This window comes from Sander vitreus, chromosome 11 (assembly GCF_031162955.1).
Source record: "Sander vitreus isolate 19-12246 chromosome 11, sanVit1, whole genome shotgun sequence".
Classification (NCBI taxonomy): domain Eukaryota; kingdom Metazoa; phylum Chordata; class Actinopteri; order Perciformes; family Percidae; genus Sander; species Sander vitreus.
This window is the reverse complement of record NC_135865.1, coordinates 19,355,346-19,371,146: the sequence shown is the minus strand read 5'-3', so window position 1 is coordinate 19,371,146 and position 15,801 is coordinate 19,355,346. Positions and strand designations below refer to the sequence as shown.

General features: G+C 38.8%; 2 protein-coding genes across 4 annotated transcripts; both read left to right on the top strand.

The window, feature by feature from the left end:
* The first annotated feature begins 1,764 nt into the window (after positions 1-1,764).
* Positions 1,765-7,822, top strand: dcun1d2a (DCN1, defective in cullin neddylation 1, domain containing 2a). The gene is made up of 7 exons (XM_078262172.1): positions 1,765-1,862; positions 3,530-3,746; positions 3,893-4,061; positions 4,402-4,532; positions 4,629-4,711; positions 6,175-6,271; positions 6,396-7,822. The coding sequence occupies exons 1-7, from the start codon at positions 1,860-1,862 to the stop codon at positions 6,473-6,475; spliced, it is 780 nt and encodes a 259-aa protein (XP_078118298.1). The 5' UTR covers positions 1,765-1,859; the 3' UTR covers positions 6,476-7,822.
* A 98-nt stretch (positions 7,823-7,920) lies between these two features.
* LOC144525391 (growth hormone-regulated TBC protein 1-A-like) lies at positions 7,921-15,470 on the top strand. Of its 3 annotated transcripts, none has more exons than XM_078262171.1 (8): positions 7,921-9,553; positions 10,146-10,207; positions 10,312-10,470; positions 10,811-10,935; positions 11,356-11,452; positions 13,066-13,238; positions 13,332-13,517; positions 14,329-15,470. In XM_078262171.1, the coding sequence occupies exons 1-8, from the start codon at positions 9,498-9,500 to the stop codon at positions 14,428-14,430; spliced, it is 960 nt and encodes a 319-aa protein (XP_078118297.1). In that variant the 5' UTR covers positions 7,921-9,497; the 3' UTR covers positions 14,431-15,470. The 3 variants fall into 3 exon arrangements, with proteins under 3 accessions (XP_078118297.1, XP_078118296.1, XP_078118295.1); XM_078262170.1 differs by having other exon boundaries at positions 10,062-10,207; XM_078262169.1 differs by having other exon boundaries at positions 10,059-10,207.
* Positions 15,471-15,801: the final 331 nt, after the last annotated feature.

The window sequence follows — 15,801 nt, the reverse complement described above, 5'->3', positions numbered from 1 at the left end:
ATACTGTAGCCTATGTTGTCTGCTGCATGTGCCTAATTAGAGTGATCAACAGTTAGTCAATTTCCAATGAGATTCACAAGGTTTTTGAATGAAAGGTCAAACATTCCTTAAATAATCAGTTTCCATTCTTTACTGGTATTTTCAAATATAAGGATATTTACAACTTACAAATACACTTAATTGCCAGTTTAAACTAATGCAGTCTAATACAACAACCTTAAAATAAATCCTACCTTCATGAATGTTAAACTGCTGTGGTGCTGTTGAACTGTATTACATTATACTGAGAAGTTTTAGTATTATTAACTAAACCCTTACTGATATAAGTGGGTTGAACATATTGTGTACACCTCTAAATATAATGCAATACAGTTTAATAGCACCAAAACAACATCCTCCAAAAATGACGTAAATAAAGTTTAATCAACACCTCTCTAAAACAGTTTAAAAAAAACCGTATTGATTCAACTTCATGGTAATTTTGTAGGATATAGTGTGTGTGGATGTCAAATGTATTAGGTTATATAGAGGGGTGTTGCTACTATTTGAGGGTAGACTAAATATTAGAAACACATCTTGGTATAGCAAGCTGGTATAAATGGCAGGAGTTATCCCTTGACATCATTTATTTATTACTTAATAATGGTCACTTGTATGCTGCATCCTGTGAGTGAACTAGTCTGAAGTGAGTCTACTCAAACCAGGCTGCCATTCATGCCTATTTCATAAAAAAAAAAGTAAGACTGACATCCACAGATACTCTATCAGTTATCTATACACCCTTCACACTTGGTCAAGGGTGTATTTATTTTCATGAGATAAAACTCAGTTGAGCCTGAGTCTGCCCAACAGACGAGTGATATTTATTTTTTCTTATAAGTTAAGCCTTTGTGGGTTTTTTTCTCATGTTAAATGGGGACTCAAATTACTCATTGTTCACACAACAGTGAATATGGCAAAAAATGAGCAGCTGGGACCCCATTAATGCCCTGTCCCTCTTTGTGTAAAGTGTACACTTGTTCTATGTCTGAATACTGCCTCGCCCTAGATTTACTGTGTAGTAATTTGATTCAACAAATTCATTTAGGAATATGCTTCATAAAAGAAGAAAAAACAAAAAAAGGTCTCAAAACTAGATTTGAAAATGAGCACACTTCAAGACAGGGCCTTCAGATTACTAAACAGAGTAGGGCCCATATTCAGGCCTTTATCATGATGTTGTGCATCTAAACACAAAATTGCCTACTAAATGAGCACAATTCAGTTGGCACACAGAAAACCTAAAGCATTGGAGGCCCTGGAATACACACAATGCTTTGGTGTTAAGTTGTTTGTCAAAGACAGACTCAATTCAAGTGTTTGATGACATCTCTTGTTCCTTTGGAGTTTGAATGCACTTTTCATAAGTCGATTCAAAGCTATGTCAACTGTTCATTGTATGTTATGTTATTTGGACACTGTGATGTGCAGTAGAGAAGGGTCTTCCTATTACATATGCAGTTTTTATGGTGTTTGACATGTTGTTTGAGATAATGTGTGTAGATGTGGGTAGTCAGAGTGTTTGTAGGAGTATGGGGTGAAGGGTGGGGCCATAGAACAGTTTTTATGTTTAAGTGTTTTGGGGAGTTTTCCTGTGGTGTGTAAGTAGTGTAAAAATCTCACTTTATTTTTCTCTCACCAAAACACACGCACAAGGATTCATTTTGGAAAACTAATTCCAAAACATGCAAATATCAACAGAGCAGCTACTGCAAACCTCATATTTCTACTGAAACCTACAATAGCTACTGACTACTTCCGCGCAGGCGCAGAATGAGCGACAGTCGGGCTACCAAACTGGTCAAACAGCGGGTGTAAAGATGGTAGGTAACCAAAATAAACACAAACCCGGGCATTGGCTTTGGTGCAATTAAAGCTTACATTGAAGACTATTGGATTATTAAAGTACATGTTGTGTCGCGTTCTGGCAAGCCTACAATGATTAGTTGCTTGTGTTCGCTGCTAGTACAGGGAAGGTCAGTTGATATTTTGAGAGCAGCTAGCTAGCTAGACGTCCCTTTTTGGCAGTCTGGTAACTTACTGGGATCAGGTCAGTCGTTAGACCTCAAATACAGACACACACAGGATCGTTTAAGTGAAATCACGGCATATCCATAACCATACTGACAGCCTATTCCCGTGATACTATCCCCATCGTTATGTCAGTGATACATTTTGGCTAACTTCGCTAACGTTAGCCAGTATAAGTTACTAGCTGGTGGTATGTAACGTTAGACAATGCTAACCCAACGTTACCCATCTGGTCGTACAATAATCCGTGCAGTCTGAACGGCAGCCAGTAACTTTACAGACGTTTGACGTCTGTGATGTGGTTGTTATTACCAGAAATCGGTAACGGTTGGCGGAGTCATTCGCAGCATGTGGAACTCAGAGTTTCAGGAAATGCGCCTCGGTAGAGCCCAAGTGCTCAGGTACTGCAGCTGTTGTGAGGATGTGGCATGGTTATTTTTTCCATAGAGATGCGGGATATTTCTGGATTGTATCGAATAGGGCTGGACGATAACATTATTTCCATTATCAATTAATCTACAGTTTATTTGTCATATGTCTTCAAATTGATTGTTTTGTCCAGTCAACAGTCCAAAACTCATTTACTATCATAGAAGACTAAAAAAGAAGTCCTAACATTTGAGCAGCTAACCACTTGTTTTGGCATTTTTTTCTTAAACGACTTAAATAATTAATTATCATATTTGTTGTAGATTGATTTAAGTCGATCAACTAACTAATGAATCAACTAAGCATAACATCTGTATAGTGTTGGGAAACTAGATATTGTCTGGAATTAGGTTAAAGTATTACAATGACTTTAAAGCTAACTGTTGCTTATCAGTGGTCTTTAGTTGCTGCATTACAGTTTAATAACATATTCTGAATTTATTACACTAGCAGAATGTAATGTACACTGATTGCCTCTTCATGTTGCATTGAAAAACCATACACTATAAAAGTGCAATTTTTTATACCACAAAATAGTTTCACAATATGTGCCAATATTGTGACTTTTTTTTTTCTCATATTGCCGTGTATTTCTGGTAGGGTGCTTGTGTTACACTCCAGACTTGTTGCACCTCTAGACCGGGCGATGGCATCCCATTTCCCTTCTCATGTTACATCTATGAATGTAGTTATCTGAGGGGCCCTCCCGGGTACAGCATGTGCTTTGAGAATCCACAACATCCCCCTTCAGAAAAGCCCATGTTGCTTTTAGATAGGACAAAATTACCAGCACAGTTTTGGCTCACCACCTATAATGTGTGTGTGTGTGTGTCAGTGTGATAGACTAACCTTTGGAAATGTGAGTGTTTCTGAGTGTCTCGCAGTCTTTACTGTTGCCTGAATGCCTGTAGATGTGTGTGTCTCGCTGTGTGTTTTTGTCTGTGTTTCGGTCTGTGTTTGCGTGTTGTTGTCGGTATTCCCTGGTCTGATCGCACCTGTGTCTGACAGCCCTTGTCCTGTGCTTACACAGCATAAGCTGAAGTCTTCACAGAGGGACAAGGTACGGCAGTTCATGTCCTTCACACAGGCTGGGGAGAAGACAGCTGTGTACTGCCTCACACAGAATGACTGGAAACTAGAAGTTGCTACCGACAACTACTTTCAGAATCCAGATCTCTACTGTAAGGAATCCATGAAAACGTCAGTAGACCGGAAAAAGCTGGAGCAGCTCTACAATCGCTACAAAGGTAAGTGGGAAAGTCTGTGTTTAACGCTGTAACTTGAAATATTTACTTGGATAGAGCTGTTCCAAAAAGGACTGTATTCTTAAAAAGTTAGACACTACTTCTTTGCAAAAAGTGTCAGTGTAACTGTTATTCTTTTCCTCTGATAGATCCCCAGGATGAGAATAAGATTGGTATTGATGGGATCCAGCAGTTTTGCGATGACCTCTCGCTGGATCCAGCAAGCATTAGCGTGCTGGTTGTTGCGTGGAAGTTTCGTGCTGCGACTCAGTGCGAGTTCAGCAAGAAGGAGTTTATGGATGGAATGACAGAGTTGGGGTGAGTGTTGACATCAATAGCATAGGACTTGCTCCAAAGTGGGACATAAACACTGTGCCCGAAGTATCTTCGGATGGTGGTTCTCTTAGTGTAGCTCCAGGGAGGGAAGGTTGTCTATATATAGACCCACTCAACGACAGCTTGAGTATTCTGTGTCTTCGTGAAATGACTCTGTGAAAGAGCTGCAGTGTTTTGACTTTAGAGGTTCATGTGTCAACGTTAACTTCTGCCAATTTGTCTTCAGCATCAAGAAGATCATGTTACAACTGGTTGGAGTGTTGGTTTGTATTCAATTAGAGTTTGTCTGTTTATTTATCGCATAAATTGTCTATTGTTGTAGGTGTGACAGCCCAGAAAAACTGAAGGCCCTTTTGCCAAGATTAGAGCAGGAGCTCAAAGATAGTGGGAAGTTCAAGGATTTCTACCAGTTCACCTTTAACTTTGCCAAAAATCCTGGGCAGAAGGGTCTAGGTAAGAAGAGTGACAATAACAACAAGAACTTCCTGAATAGTATCACTGAATTACAAACTGTTGGGATCAGGTGTTTTTTTTTTTGTCTGTGTGCAGACTTGGAGATGGCTGTAGCCTATTGGAACCTGGTTCTGTCGGGACGATTTAAGTTCCTCGATCTTTGGAACAGATTCCTTTTGGTGAGTCACAATGAAAATAGGATTGGTATCAGCACCAACACTGATCCTTAGTAGATCAGGTATTGGCCTTGACTTGACCGACAGAAATTTTCTCTATTAGTTACACTCATTGAGTCATGAGTCAGTTTGTATGGCCACAGTAATACCTGGCTTCATGTTACCTTACACAAAAGCGATACCAATGTGTTCTGCACAGTTTGGAATACATATATCAAATTTGGGGGGAAAAAGAGGCAGATATGAGTTGAGGTATCGGAATCAATAGGGCTGGGTACCAAACTTCGCCCAAATTTCCCCCTTAGTATCAAAAAATGCCTTGTCATTCAATACCAAATTTCAATACCTAAGGAGTTACTCTCATCAGCGTCAGTGAGCCGATAAGCATGCAGCATGCTTGTACCAAGATCTAATAATGCCGGTGATTGGATGTCTAACGTTGCACGTCAAGGAGGCATGCAAGAAAAACACGACGGGGGCTCACGTTTGTGTGCGTGGTTGTGTTATGAGACGCTTGACTACAGTGTGTCACATAGTTGTAAAGTAGCTAACAAAAAAAAAATTATAATGTAAAATATTGTAATTTCTTTTTGTTAAAATGGATTTTATAAAATTGGTATTGAAATGGCTAGATTTTGCTAACAGAGTTTCCCAGTTGGTGACGCGTTGTTGACAACTGACGTACAGAAACATGGCCGACGATCGTTCAAATGCGTTGAAGGGTGAGAAACCTTTCCTAAATATAGAAAATTCACGCATGCATGTAATATATTTTGCCAACGTCCACAATGTGCTATCAATTTAGGTTGTAGTCGTCCATTGGTTTCAACAGAGTAACTTAAATTAGTTATAAAAGTTGTGTGCTATTGCCAGTAACAAGTAAACCAATTCAAGTCAAGTAGGCACTCTCATAAGAAAACAGCAGCAAATCTTTGTTATTGTGGCCTCCATGTTTTCACACACCTGATGCTCTAGGCTACGCCCAACATTTAGTGGCTGTCATGCAACAAGTTGTTATGCCAAACGCCAATATAACAGAAGAACACGCATAGACAGTGAAGCACATGAACGCTGGCAGTCGGAAAAACAACTTAATCACGGGGGCGGTCCCTGATATTCCCAGGTGGCATGAACAGACCATAAAACCAAATAAGATAAAGATGGATTGGTGCATACATCATTTAAATCTATTTGGCCCATTGATGGGGAAATTGGCTAAGGCTATGCCGGCTTTCATTACACCTCGATGACTCAGTCAAAGAGGGGGTCAGCGGGTGTTACCAGATAGTGTTTGGTTGAAATGAAAACCTCCAGAACACATGCTGGCCCACTGGATATTCAGTGATTTACACTATGGGGTTATAATGGCAATATTTTCCCCACAGTTTTGCTTATAGAGATAGAAAAAATGAACACAAGCTGCGTGAAACCACACCAACATGTTGACCAGCACTTGTCTATTACAGGAACACCATAAACGATCCATCCCAAAGGACACATGGAACCTTTTGTTGGACTTTGGTAACATGATTGCAGACGACATGTCAAACTATGATGAGGAAGGTGAGTTTTGGATTTCAAAGCTCCTTCAGATTTAGCGGTTTTTTTCCTCCTGTAATTCTGTAAATGTGAACTTTCTTATTTAAATCACTGTGACAGTAATGCTATCTTGGTGTTTCTTTCTCAGGAGCATGGCCAGTCCTTATAGATGATTTTGTGGAATTCGCTCGACCAATTGTAACAGGATCAAAACGTAAAACTCTCTAAATCCAATCCCAACTCTGGATAGCCAGAACCTTGTTTCTGTTACAGTGACTTCATAGTTTTTTTAAGACTTGTAAAAAAAAAAAAAAAAAAAAAAAAAAAAAAAAAAGTGAAAATTGTAGACTTCAGAGAGAAAACAGAAGCACTTGAAACTGTCAGGAAACCACCTTTCAAGGAGCGGAGTAAAAACTATGAGAACAACTGGCCACATTTTTTTGTCCTCATGAGACTGAGGCGTTAAATGGACATTGCCGGATTCACCGTTGTCTCTCCTGTTGGATTCTCAGCATCCTGGACACCCCTCTGCTCTGCTCCAGGAGGAGCACTACCTGTCAGGCCACAACCCTGTAAGTGGGGAAGGACACAGCACTGAGAGGAGGTTCACTGGAGGTGTGTACTCTAAAGGGACGGGAGAGGAGAAAACTATATGTTTTAAGATTCTTCCTAGTCAGCTTTGTTTTGTTATATGAAGCTCTGAGTGACTGTGCAAAGCTCCCATGTCTTACTCTAACTTTGGGACAGAGTGCTCACTACACCAGCACCAACAGAACTGTTGCAGTTTTTACTGTACATACTGTATCTATTGGGACAGTTTACAAAGAGAGCTATATGAAGAATAATATAAATATGTTGAATTTATAAATGCAAAAGATGATTCTTTTATGTACAGTAAATGCTAACATCTCTAACGGGATGCCTCAATATCGTGGATGATATGCTGTTGGTCTGTTTGTTCGGTGGATCTGTCAAGTCATGGAATTGTGAGCTTCTCAATGAAGGCATGTTAAACGCATTCTAAATCACCTTGGGCTGGTTTCACAAATACGTTTTCACTAAAGTAAAAGCAGTGCTTTAATTTGATAACTGATATTGGTTGGTGGTTTATTTGTCAGGTTAATCTTAGTTGGGAGTGGGTGTTGATTCCTACATGTGAGGTAGTCAATCCACAGCACCACGATTTTGCTTGCAAAAGATCATGTCTTTCTAACTGTTGAGGAAAGAGTTTTGTTTTTATCCCTCTAAAGACAATGATGTTAAAGTGACTATTCAGCATTTAAGTGAAATTTAGAGTTCAGAAATTACAGACCCTTAGGATTGCATGGCACATATCTGTATGTCATGGCAGTGCGACGTTCAGAAGGCAGGACACTAAAGAGGGCAACAACAGGACGACAAAGTAAGCCTTAAGAATCTGTCCGTTCAATATTTATATTTCTGTTCAAGCCCATCTGTTCAGTGTTACTGAAGGTAGTGCAATTTAGAATATATTGTTAAAACATCATGTAAGTAGCCTAAGTATATTGTTCATTTAAGAAAGATGAATAAAGCATGAGTTTATCCATAATCATACATGCAAAGTTATTTTGTTGTTGAGTCAGATGGATATCACTTACAGAACAGTATAGCTGTGTTTCATAAAGCAGAGCTATGACTGCCAGAGTGTAAAAAAGATTTATAACCATACTGATCTGAATGTGTTAAAGAAAGCTTTAATATGACATCTTTCAGAATATTCCTCCATGTTGTTAATTGTTAATAATATTTAACATTTCTTTTAGTACTTAGCCGTGGTAAATTGGCCAATTTGGTAATGGTGCGTTGGAAAACAAACATGAATTAGTGCCACATTGTTTATTACGGTATGTTATTTCCCTTTTTGCAACTTTACAATGTAACACAATAGAGGTACAGTATTGGATGATGATGATGAGTTGGTCAGGATGTCTGTAGTATTATTAAGTTAACGCATTCATTCCACATCCTACTCCATATTACAAGGCAGGTCAAGTGACTAAAATAATATTTATGCCACTATGTATCTGCATGCTGTGCCATCTTTCTAAAAAAGATCACGACTACTAGTCAACATAAATGTTTATTTTGCAAAAATTATTTTAGGGGGTTTAGGAGGTAAGATACCATTCATGGACCACAAAATTCACAGTTCAAATCTGACCGACAACCTTTGTTTGTATCCCTAGTTTCCTTAAAACTATTACTATAAACTATTAAATAAAAGGCATAAAAAGGTCCAGAAATACTTGAAGCTGATTTTATAACATATATATAGAATACCATTGAGAATGACAGCTGTGGCTGTAGCTACCATTTAAGGATAGGTTCATGTTTTTCAAAACTGGTCAGGTGCCCAAGGTCTGTAGATTTAGTCTCCCATCACTTCCATTGGCAGCACCTTAGGAAGAGATCTTTCAATGGCCAGTATGAACAGGAGGACTAATCACAGCGAGCTAAACCTGTTTCAGTGTACATATACAGTTGTTCTCAAAGACAAACATGAAAAATGTGGCCATATCCTTTAAGGATGACATGTCCTCGGTATCGTTTCTGGGAATTTGGTGGATGTAACAATCTAAGAATTAGTTTATATTCTACAATTTGACTGTTTTTAAAGGGCAAAAAATTAAACCAGCATTAACTGATTTTGGGCCACTCGGGGGCAGCGAAAAACATGGATATAAAAATATTGATTATACAGTAGTCCCTTTAAATACATTAAAATAAGACTAGGAAACGGAATTTAGTTTTCTTTATGATAATATTCCTGACAGTGTGGAGACGGCTTCGAAATACCATTAAGATCATGTAGATGTCTAAACAATATTCTCTTTTGGTAGTCAGTTAAATATATCTTAAGGAACATTGAAGTAGGGGTAATTGGACTTTGGATTTCTAAAATCCTGTCTCCAATCCTGGAAATAATGTTTTACCATTTACAGGAGATTGGGAAACCTTTATTTTGTTAAGAGTGATATGCAAAAAGGCATAAAAGCATCCAATTGTTTTGCATGCAAATAAAGCACATACGTGTGGTTGTTACCTGAGAGTTATATAGTCCAGCCCCTCCTCTCAGTGAGAACTGTAAGGTGAGTCATTGGAAACTCAGACCGCTTTGTTATTTACCTTGACAGCAGCTCTTTTCCAAGGAATAGAAATGAAATAGGCGCCTCTGTGCAGGTTGTTTACAGCCTCGGTGGACTACTTTACCTGCAGCAAATGACACACAATGGAAATTAAAGGAAATGCTTCTCAACCTCTTAAATGTAATAATGGCAGTGGAAGGTGAGCTTTGTGTTGATGTGGTGTTCACTCTGACTGCATGTCTCTCTTTTAGTTATGGTTGTTACATGTATGTTCTTGACTACCAGTTATTTACATCCGCTTCTTTCCTTATCTACGCATTGTAATTGCATGCAATGTCTTACATGACAAATGTGTAAAGCTGGTATTAAAAGCCAACTAGCTCAGTAAAATATCATAGCTAAGAGTTGTTTTGTGGAATATACATGACATTTTCTGAGGTTATTTTTCGGCTTGAATTTTGCTACTTGCTACTCGTCCTACTTGAAAGTAATTTAAAACAGACTAATCATCTAGCTGGGGCATTTGATCTCTCCGCTACAGAAACCTAACCCTGTGCAGGCTTTTGTAGTGTCTGTCATCAGGGAATAGGCGCAAGAAGGGTGGGTAGGAAAGTAACCCCAGTGGTCAGTTGTTTCTTCACAGTTGTGCTTTGTGCATAGTCCTTCATTTGTACATGCTACTGGACTGTGTGGATTTACCCCAGCAGGATTGACCCCTATGGCTTTGAGAGACGTCATGATTTTGAATCCTACAAAGAGATGATGAATGAGTATGTAGCTGTCCTCAACAGAAGGTCGATGAGATGGTCCAAGCTCCTTCAAGAGAAACCACATGTGGAGAAGAACTTGACAGGTACAAGTAACACACACACATTGAAATACACCGCATTTTCGTTTTGGTGCCTTATTGGGGCCTTCTGTGGTTATGTGACATAAATATAAAATCTGTCTTGGAAGTGAAAAGGTATGTGCGTAAAGGTGTGCCTAACGAGCACCGTGCCAGGATTTGGATGGCAGCCAGTGGCGGACAGGAACGACTGGAGAGCAACCCAGGTTATTACCAGTCTCTGCTGGCCATGGAGCATGACACCAAGTTGAAGGAAACCATCCATACAGGTGCTTTCACTCAAGATATTTTGACATGTCAAATAAACGATTGCTGACTCCATTTAGCTGCTTCAGTTTCAGGGTCCTGGTACTGCTGGCTCACTGTCTCAATGTCATGGATTTACTGAGACACTTGAATAAAACAGAGCCATTGTTAATGTTATTAGTGTCACCTGAGCTTTCCCTAGTATGACAATTCAAAATGTCTGCTGTGGAAAAAAAAAGCCTCTTCCCGTCTCCCCACCGCCCTACAATCAACTATTCCGCTTCAACGAAACAAACATTCACACCTCAACATGGATCAACACACAGGTCCATGTCATAGTATAATTCTTGTCATTTTTGGCAGACATGCATAGGACCTTTCCTGACAACGTCCTCTTCCAGAGCAAAGCAGAACCGAGCCTGCAGAGGGCTCTGTACAATGTGCTGCTTGCCTACGGACAACATAATAAGGAAGTTGGGTACTGTCAGGTGAATAAAACACTTCTCTCTGTTCCATAATCATTTCATTACATATGTAGTATTTTCCCCAAATTAAGCTTTCTGTGCAACATTCACTAATCCCAGTTAGCTTTTTGTACAGCAAGCTTAACTATGTAATTTAAATTCCAAGTCATATTATGATGTATACTGAAGTCACACAGCTTTTGGCTAGAGATCCAACATCGTTGAACCAAACAAAGGCAGAGGAAATCAATGGGTTTAATAATTGTTAATTGACAGGTGTACAGATACCTCTTTTTCCCAGACATGCAAGTATTAGTATCATATCATATGTTTATGTCTATCATAAATCCTGCTGTGTATTTGGCTGCGTGTGTCTGTAAATCAGTGACCTAAAATATGTGGGCTCATCACAGTTTAGATCATCGCTGTCTCTGTTCATGTCAGGGCATGAACTTTATTGCAGGCTACCTCATAATCATCACCAAAGATGAAGAGAACTCCTTCTGGCTCATGGATGCATTGTTGGGCAGAATGCTCCCAGGTAAAGGTTTTTTAAACACGTGCACACAGACAAACAATTAAGGTCCCTGCACACCCCCACAGGTGTTTTCAATGAGTCTGTCTGATTAGAGGTTGAAGGTGGGCATGGCTATGGAATTACGAGCTAACCAAAGTCAATGCACCAATAAAAATGGTAAAGGTGTGAGTTGTCCAGTGCTTACAGCTGCAACACTACTAACGGGAATGTAATGGCAACTTATTAAAAACCTTCCTCGCCACTTCTTGCAGGATGTAAAGGGTTCTGTCTTATGTAGACCACCATGTCCAACTTCAAGAAGGACAAGGCTCGTAGACATTGAAAAACAGTTTATTTCCCAGAAATGATCAAAAATGAAGATAAACAAAAAATAAGTATCCATATACAGTGCTGGATTATCAAAAAACTGACATTGTGCTGATATTGGCTTTCCTATAACCAAAAATACAGTCTACAGACAGCGGTCTACAATCAACAGTTAGAAAAATTGTTGCTCCACATCCTGCTCCAGCAGGACAAACTAGTGGAGCGTGAGTCTCAATAGGCAAAACACACATCAAATCGCATTCTAAAACATTACCTGAATTCTAATCTATATTAGACTACATATTTTAAATGTCATAAAACGATTTACCTTTGCAATGAGAATAAAATACAAAAAACTATAAACAATACAGCATGGCTCTTAAAGGGAAAATGAGGGAAATGTCCTGAGAAGAGGTCTTAACAGTGGTGCAGGGCCTTTAATCAATCAAACTTTATTATATAGCACATTTCATGCACTGTGCTTTACATTAAGTGAATGTATACCAAATACCAACAAAAATAAAGCATTAAAATAACGACATGGATATCAAAAAATCAATAATATAGCCAGGTAATGTAGAAGTGCTCAGTTATAGATCAGAAACAAGAAAGGGGGCATTATATGGCAGCATGCATATTGTAATTGCAAGTCAGATAAAATATTTAAAGTTTAAATCGTTTTAAAAATCTTAAAATCTCTAAAGAAGCATAGACTTAAAATAGATCTTTGCTTTGTTCCAATTAAAGCTATGGTAGCAGCATACTGAACAAGTACAAACTTTTGAGAGCAGAGCAGCACAGTAATTTAATAAAGGTCCGCAAATGTTCATGTTTAAAAGGGGAAGAAAGACAAGATCTTATCTTTGCTAGATCAGTAATGCCATTCAAATGTATTTCCCTCTACTGTACAGTGCTCCTTTTTTACTTCTTTGAACCAATAACTGTTTTAGCATGGCCCACTTGGAGCAGGTTTTGGTTTATTGATGTCAGAAATTGTAAGGTAATTAAGGCAGAAAAAATATTTGTAATAATGACTATGTAAATGCAAATGACTAGTGCTTGCTCACGATGACCCCTAGTGTTATAAAAGACTGAATGGTAGTGGACCCAAGTTGGTGCTTTGTGGTACTCCATGTGGAAAATCCATTCTTGCAAGAGGTTCTGGACTAATACAACAATCTGAAACATTTAGATTTGATCTTCAAGATAGAAACAAAACCAGTTCACAATTCACTTAAAAGGCCAACCAACAAGTATCACGATTGCACTCAGATAGACAAGTAACCTCATCTATTTTGTGGATATTATAGACTTCTACAGTCCAGCCATGATGGGCCTGAAGACTGACCAGGAGGTTCTCGGGGAGCTGGTGAAGGCTAAAGCTCCTGCAGTAGGACAGCTCATGGCCCAGTATCCTGGCATATGGACACTGGTGGTGTCACGCTGGTTCATCTGCCTCTACATTGACATACTCCCAATTGAGGTGAGTAAAAGTTGGGGTTGACAAATGAGGAATTCATGGTGATGTTAAAGCATGTCATTTTACAGACCTATTTCTTGTTTCTTGTGATTGCAGACAGTTCTGCGGGTCTGGGATTGTCTTTTCTACGAGGGATCCAAAGTTCTTTTCCGTGTTGCTCTGACTCTCATCATTCACCACCAGCCGGAGATCCTGCGAGCTCGCTCTTTGACTGATGTGTGCGAGTGCTTTAAACAAATTGCCTGTGGAGCTTTTACTCTGGACTGCCACACCTTCATGCAGGTGCGATGAGAAAGGACATAACACGCTGGCTGTTGTTACATGGGCTTAGAACAGTTTGAACACCAGCTCTCCACCACTGGCAAACCTTTGCAAAAGGTCAACCTGCATTAAGCGCTTTAGGGCTAAAACTAATGATTATTTTCATTATCGATTAATCTACTGAATACTTTGACTAATTTTATCTATAACATGTACAAAAACAGTGAAAAATGCACTGAAAGGTTCACAGAGCCCATAGTGATGTCTCCAAAATGTCTTGTTTTGTCCAAATAACAGCTCTAAACCCAAATAGAATCGGTTTACTATAAGACAAAGAAAAGCAAGGAATCCACATTTGAGAGGCTGAAATCAACTCATTTCTGGCATTTTATCTTGAAAAATGACTTGAATGGTTAATCGATTATGTGTTGCAGATACATTTTTTGTTGATCAACTTATTTATTAATGGACAAATTGGTTCAGCTTTTAGAGTGCTTTGTATTATTGTTGGTTCACCGCTGTACTTTTTTACCAAAACATTATTAAAATAGTGGTTGAAAATAAAACAACAGAAGAGAAAGTGGTGTATCTTTCCTGGAAATCTTTGACAGCCTGTACATATGACAATAGGTTTACCAAAAGTATTCTGTTTAGAAAAGGAGGTGTCATGGCAAATTTTAATCGAATTATGACATTTAACCCACCCCTGCAATAGAAATCCTTTTAGCCAGTTAATCCAAAGCCATTTGGCAAATCCACTTAAACGCAGTTTGGTGTGTGTGTGTACTTCTTAAAGGAATAATTATGAACCTTATTCTCTCTCTATTTACAGAAAATCTTCACAGAACCTGGGAGCCTGTCGATGGCAACTATTGATAAACTCAGAGAGAAATGCAGACAGCAAATATTGGAGGAAGAATCTGGACGGCCATAAAGTTTTGGTTCTACCATTTATGCCCGTTTAAATGGATTTCTAAAACTAACAGCTTTAATTCAGTGTAAAAGAATAACACTGGAACAAATAACTATTACCGAATGGACTTCTGTTGGCTTTTTGTTTTGCTTCTGTTATAAGTTATATAAGTTACTATAAAGGATCTAGATGTTTTAGAACCTTGTCCTTTGCAAATGGTCCCATTTTCTGCAGAATATTTCTGCTGCTATAGATACTTTAAGTGTGGTCATCACAACTGATGCTTTGTAAAATCCTTTTTGCACTACAGTATATGTTGTAGCAGTGTGGGACTGATGCAATTATTTTTGTTATTGTGGAGAGTAATACTTCTAGAGAATGTGGTCTGGCATTGCCAGATATATCTCCACAGCACTGCGGAATAAGTCTGGCTCCTCCACATATACATTGCAGGATAGGAGAAAAAAACGCTCTGGGTTGTTTGCATTTCTTTAAACCAATCACAATCGTCTTGCGGCGCTAAGCTCCGGTCGCAGAGACAGTGACGCTACAAAACGGTCTCCGGAAGGAACTTGTTTTGGTGGAACATTTGGACCCTGATAAAAGAAAACGCCACATATAATATAAAATGAAGTTAACAGTTCACACAATTCAGCAATGTGAGCTACTTAAATTAGCTGGATACATGGTTAAATGTTACCAGTCAGTGTATTGCCCTGTAGTATACTCCGTCCACAGCAATCCTGCCTTTTTTTGTAAATATTTACAATCATTCCCCAAAAGAACTTAGCAGGCCCGTCTTGTTGCATTATCCAAATTTTCTTCAAAACATGCCATTTTCAGTGTGTAGCTTGCTAGCTTGAAGTTGTTTTTTTTCTTTCCCCAAAACAAACACAATTTTGCAAGGCGAGGAACATCCAGCGGTCATTAATCCAGACTATAGAGAATGTAACTTCTGTTTTATCTGTCATGGTCTAATGTAAAAAGGGAATTAATGCTTGCACTGAAACACTGTTCAAACCGTCCATTTCTCTTTCTGATGTAAAATGAGATGTCCTCTTTTTGTTTTACTTTTTATTGTTACCAGAAACCTAATAATTGGCCTAATCCTTTTCCTGATGTAGCGACCTCAGAAAAACCTCTGCCAAACAAAGGTAAAGAGAAGTGGAAATTTCAGTGTTAGATGAATGTCTTAAACAGTTCAGGGGCCCCAAACCTGTGGCTGGATATTAAGTTTAGAAATCCACTAGGACGGCTGAGTCACAAATAGTCAAAAAAGTCTTTGTGTCGTTAGGCATCTGGCAATCTGGAACATGGGCTGCATATGAAACCACCTACTTTACTAGCAGTAGGCCTACGTACTGATTTGGCCAATGTAGCATGTAGTATTCA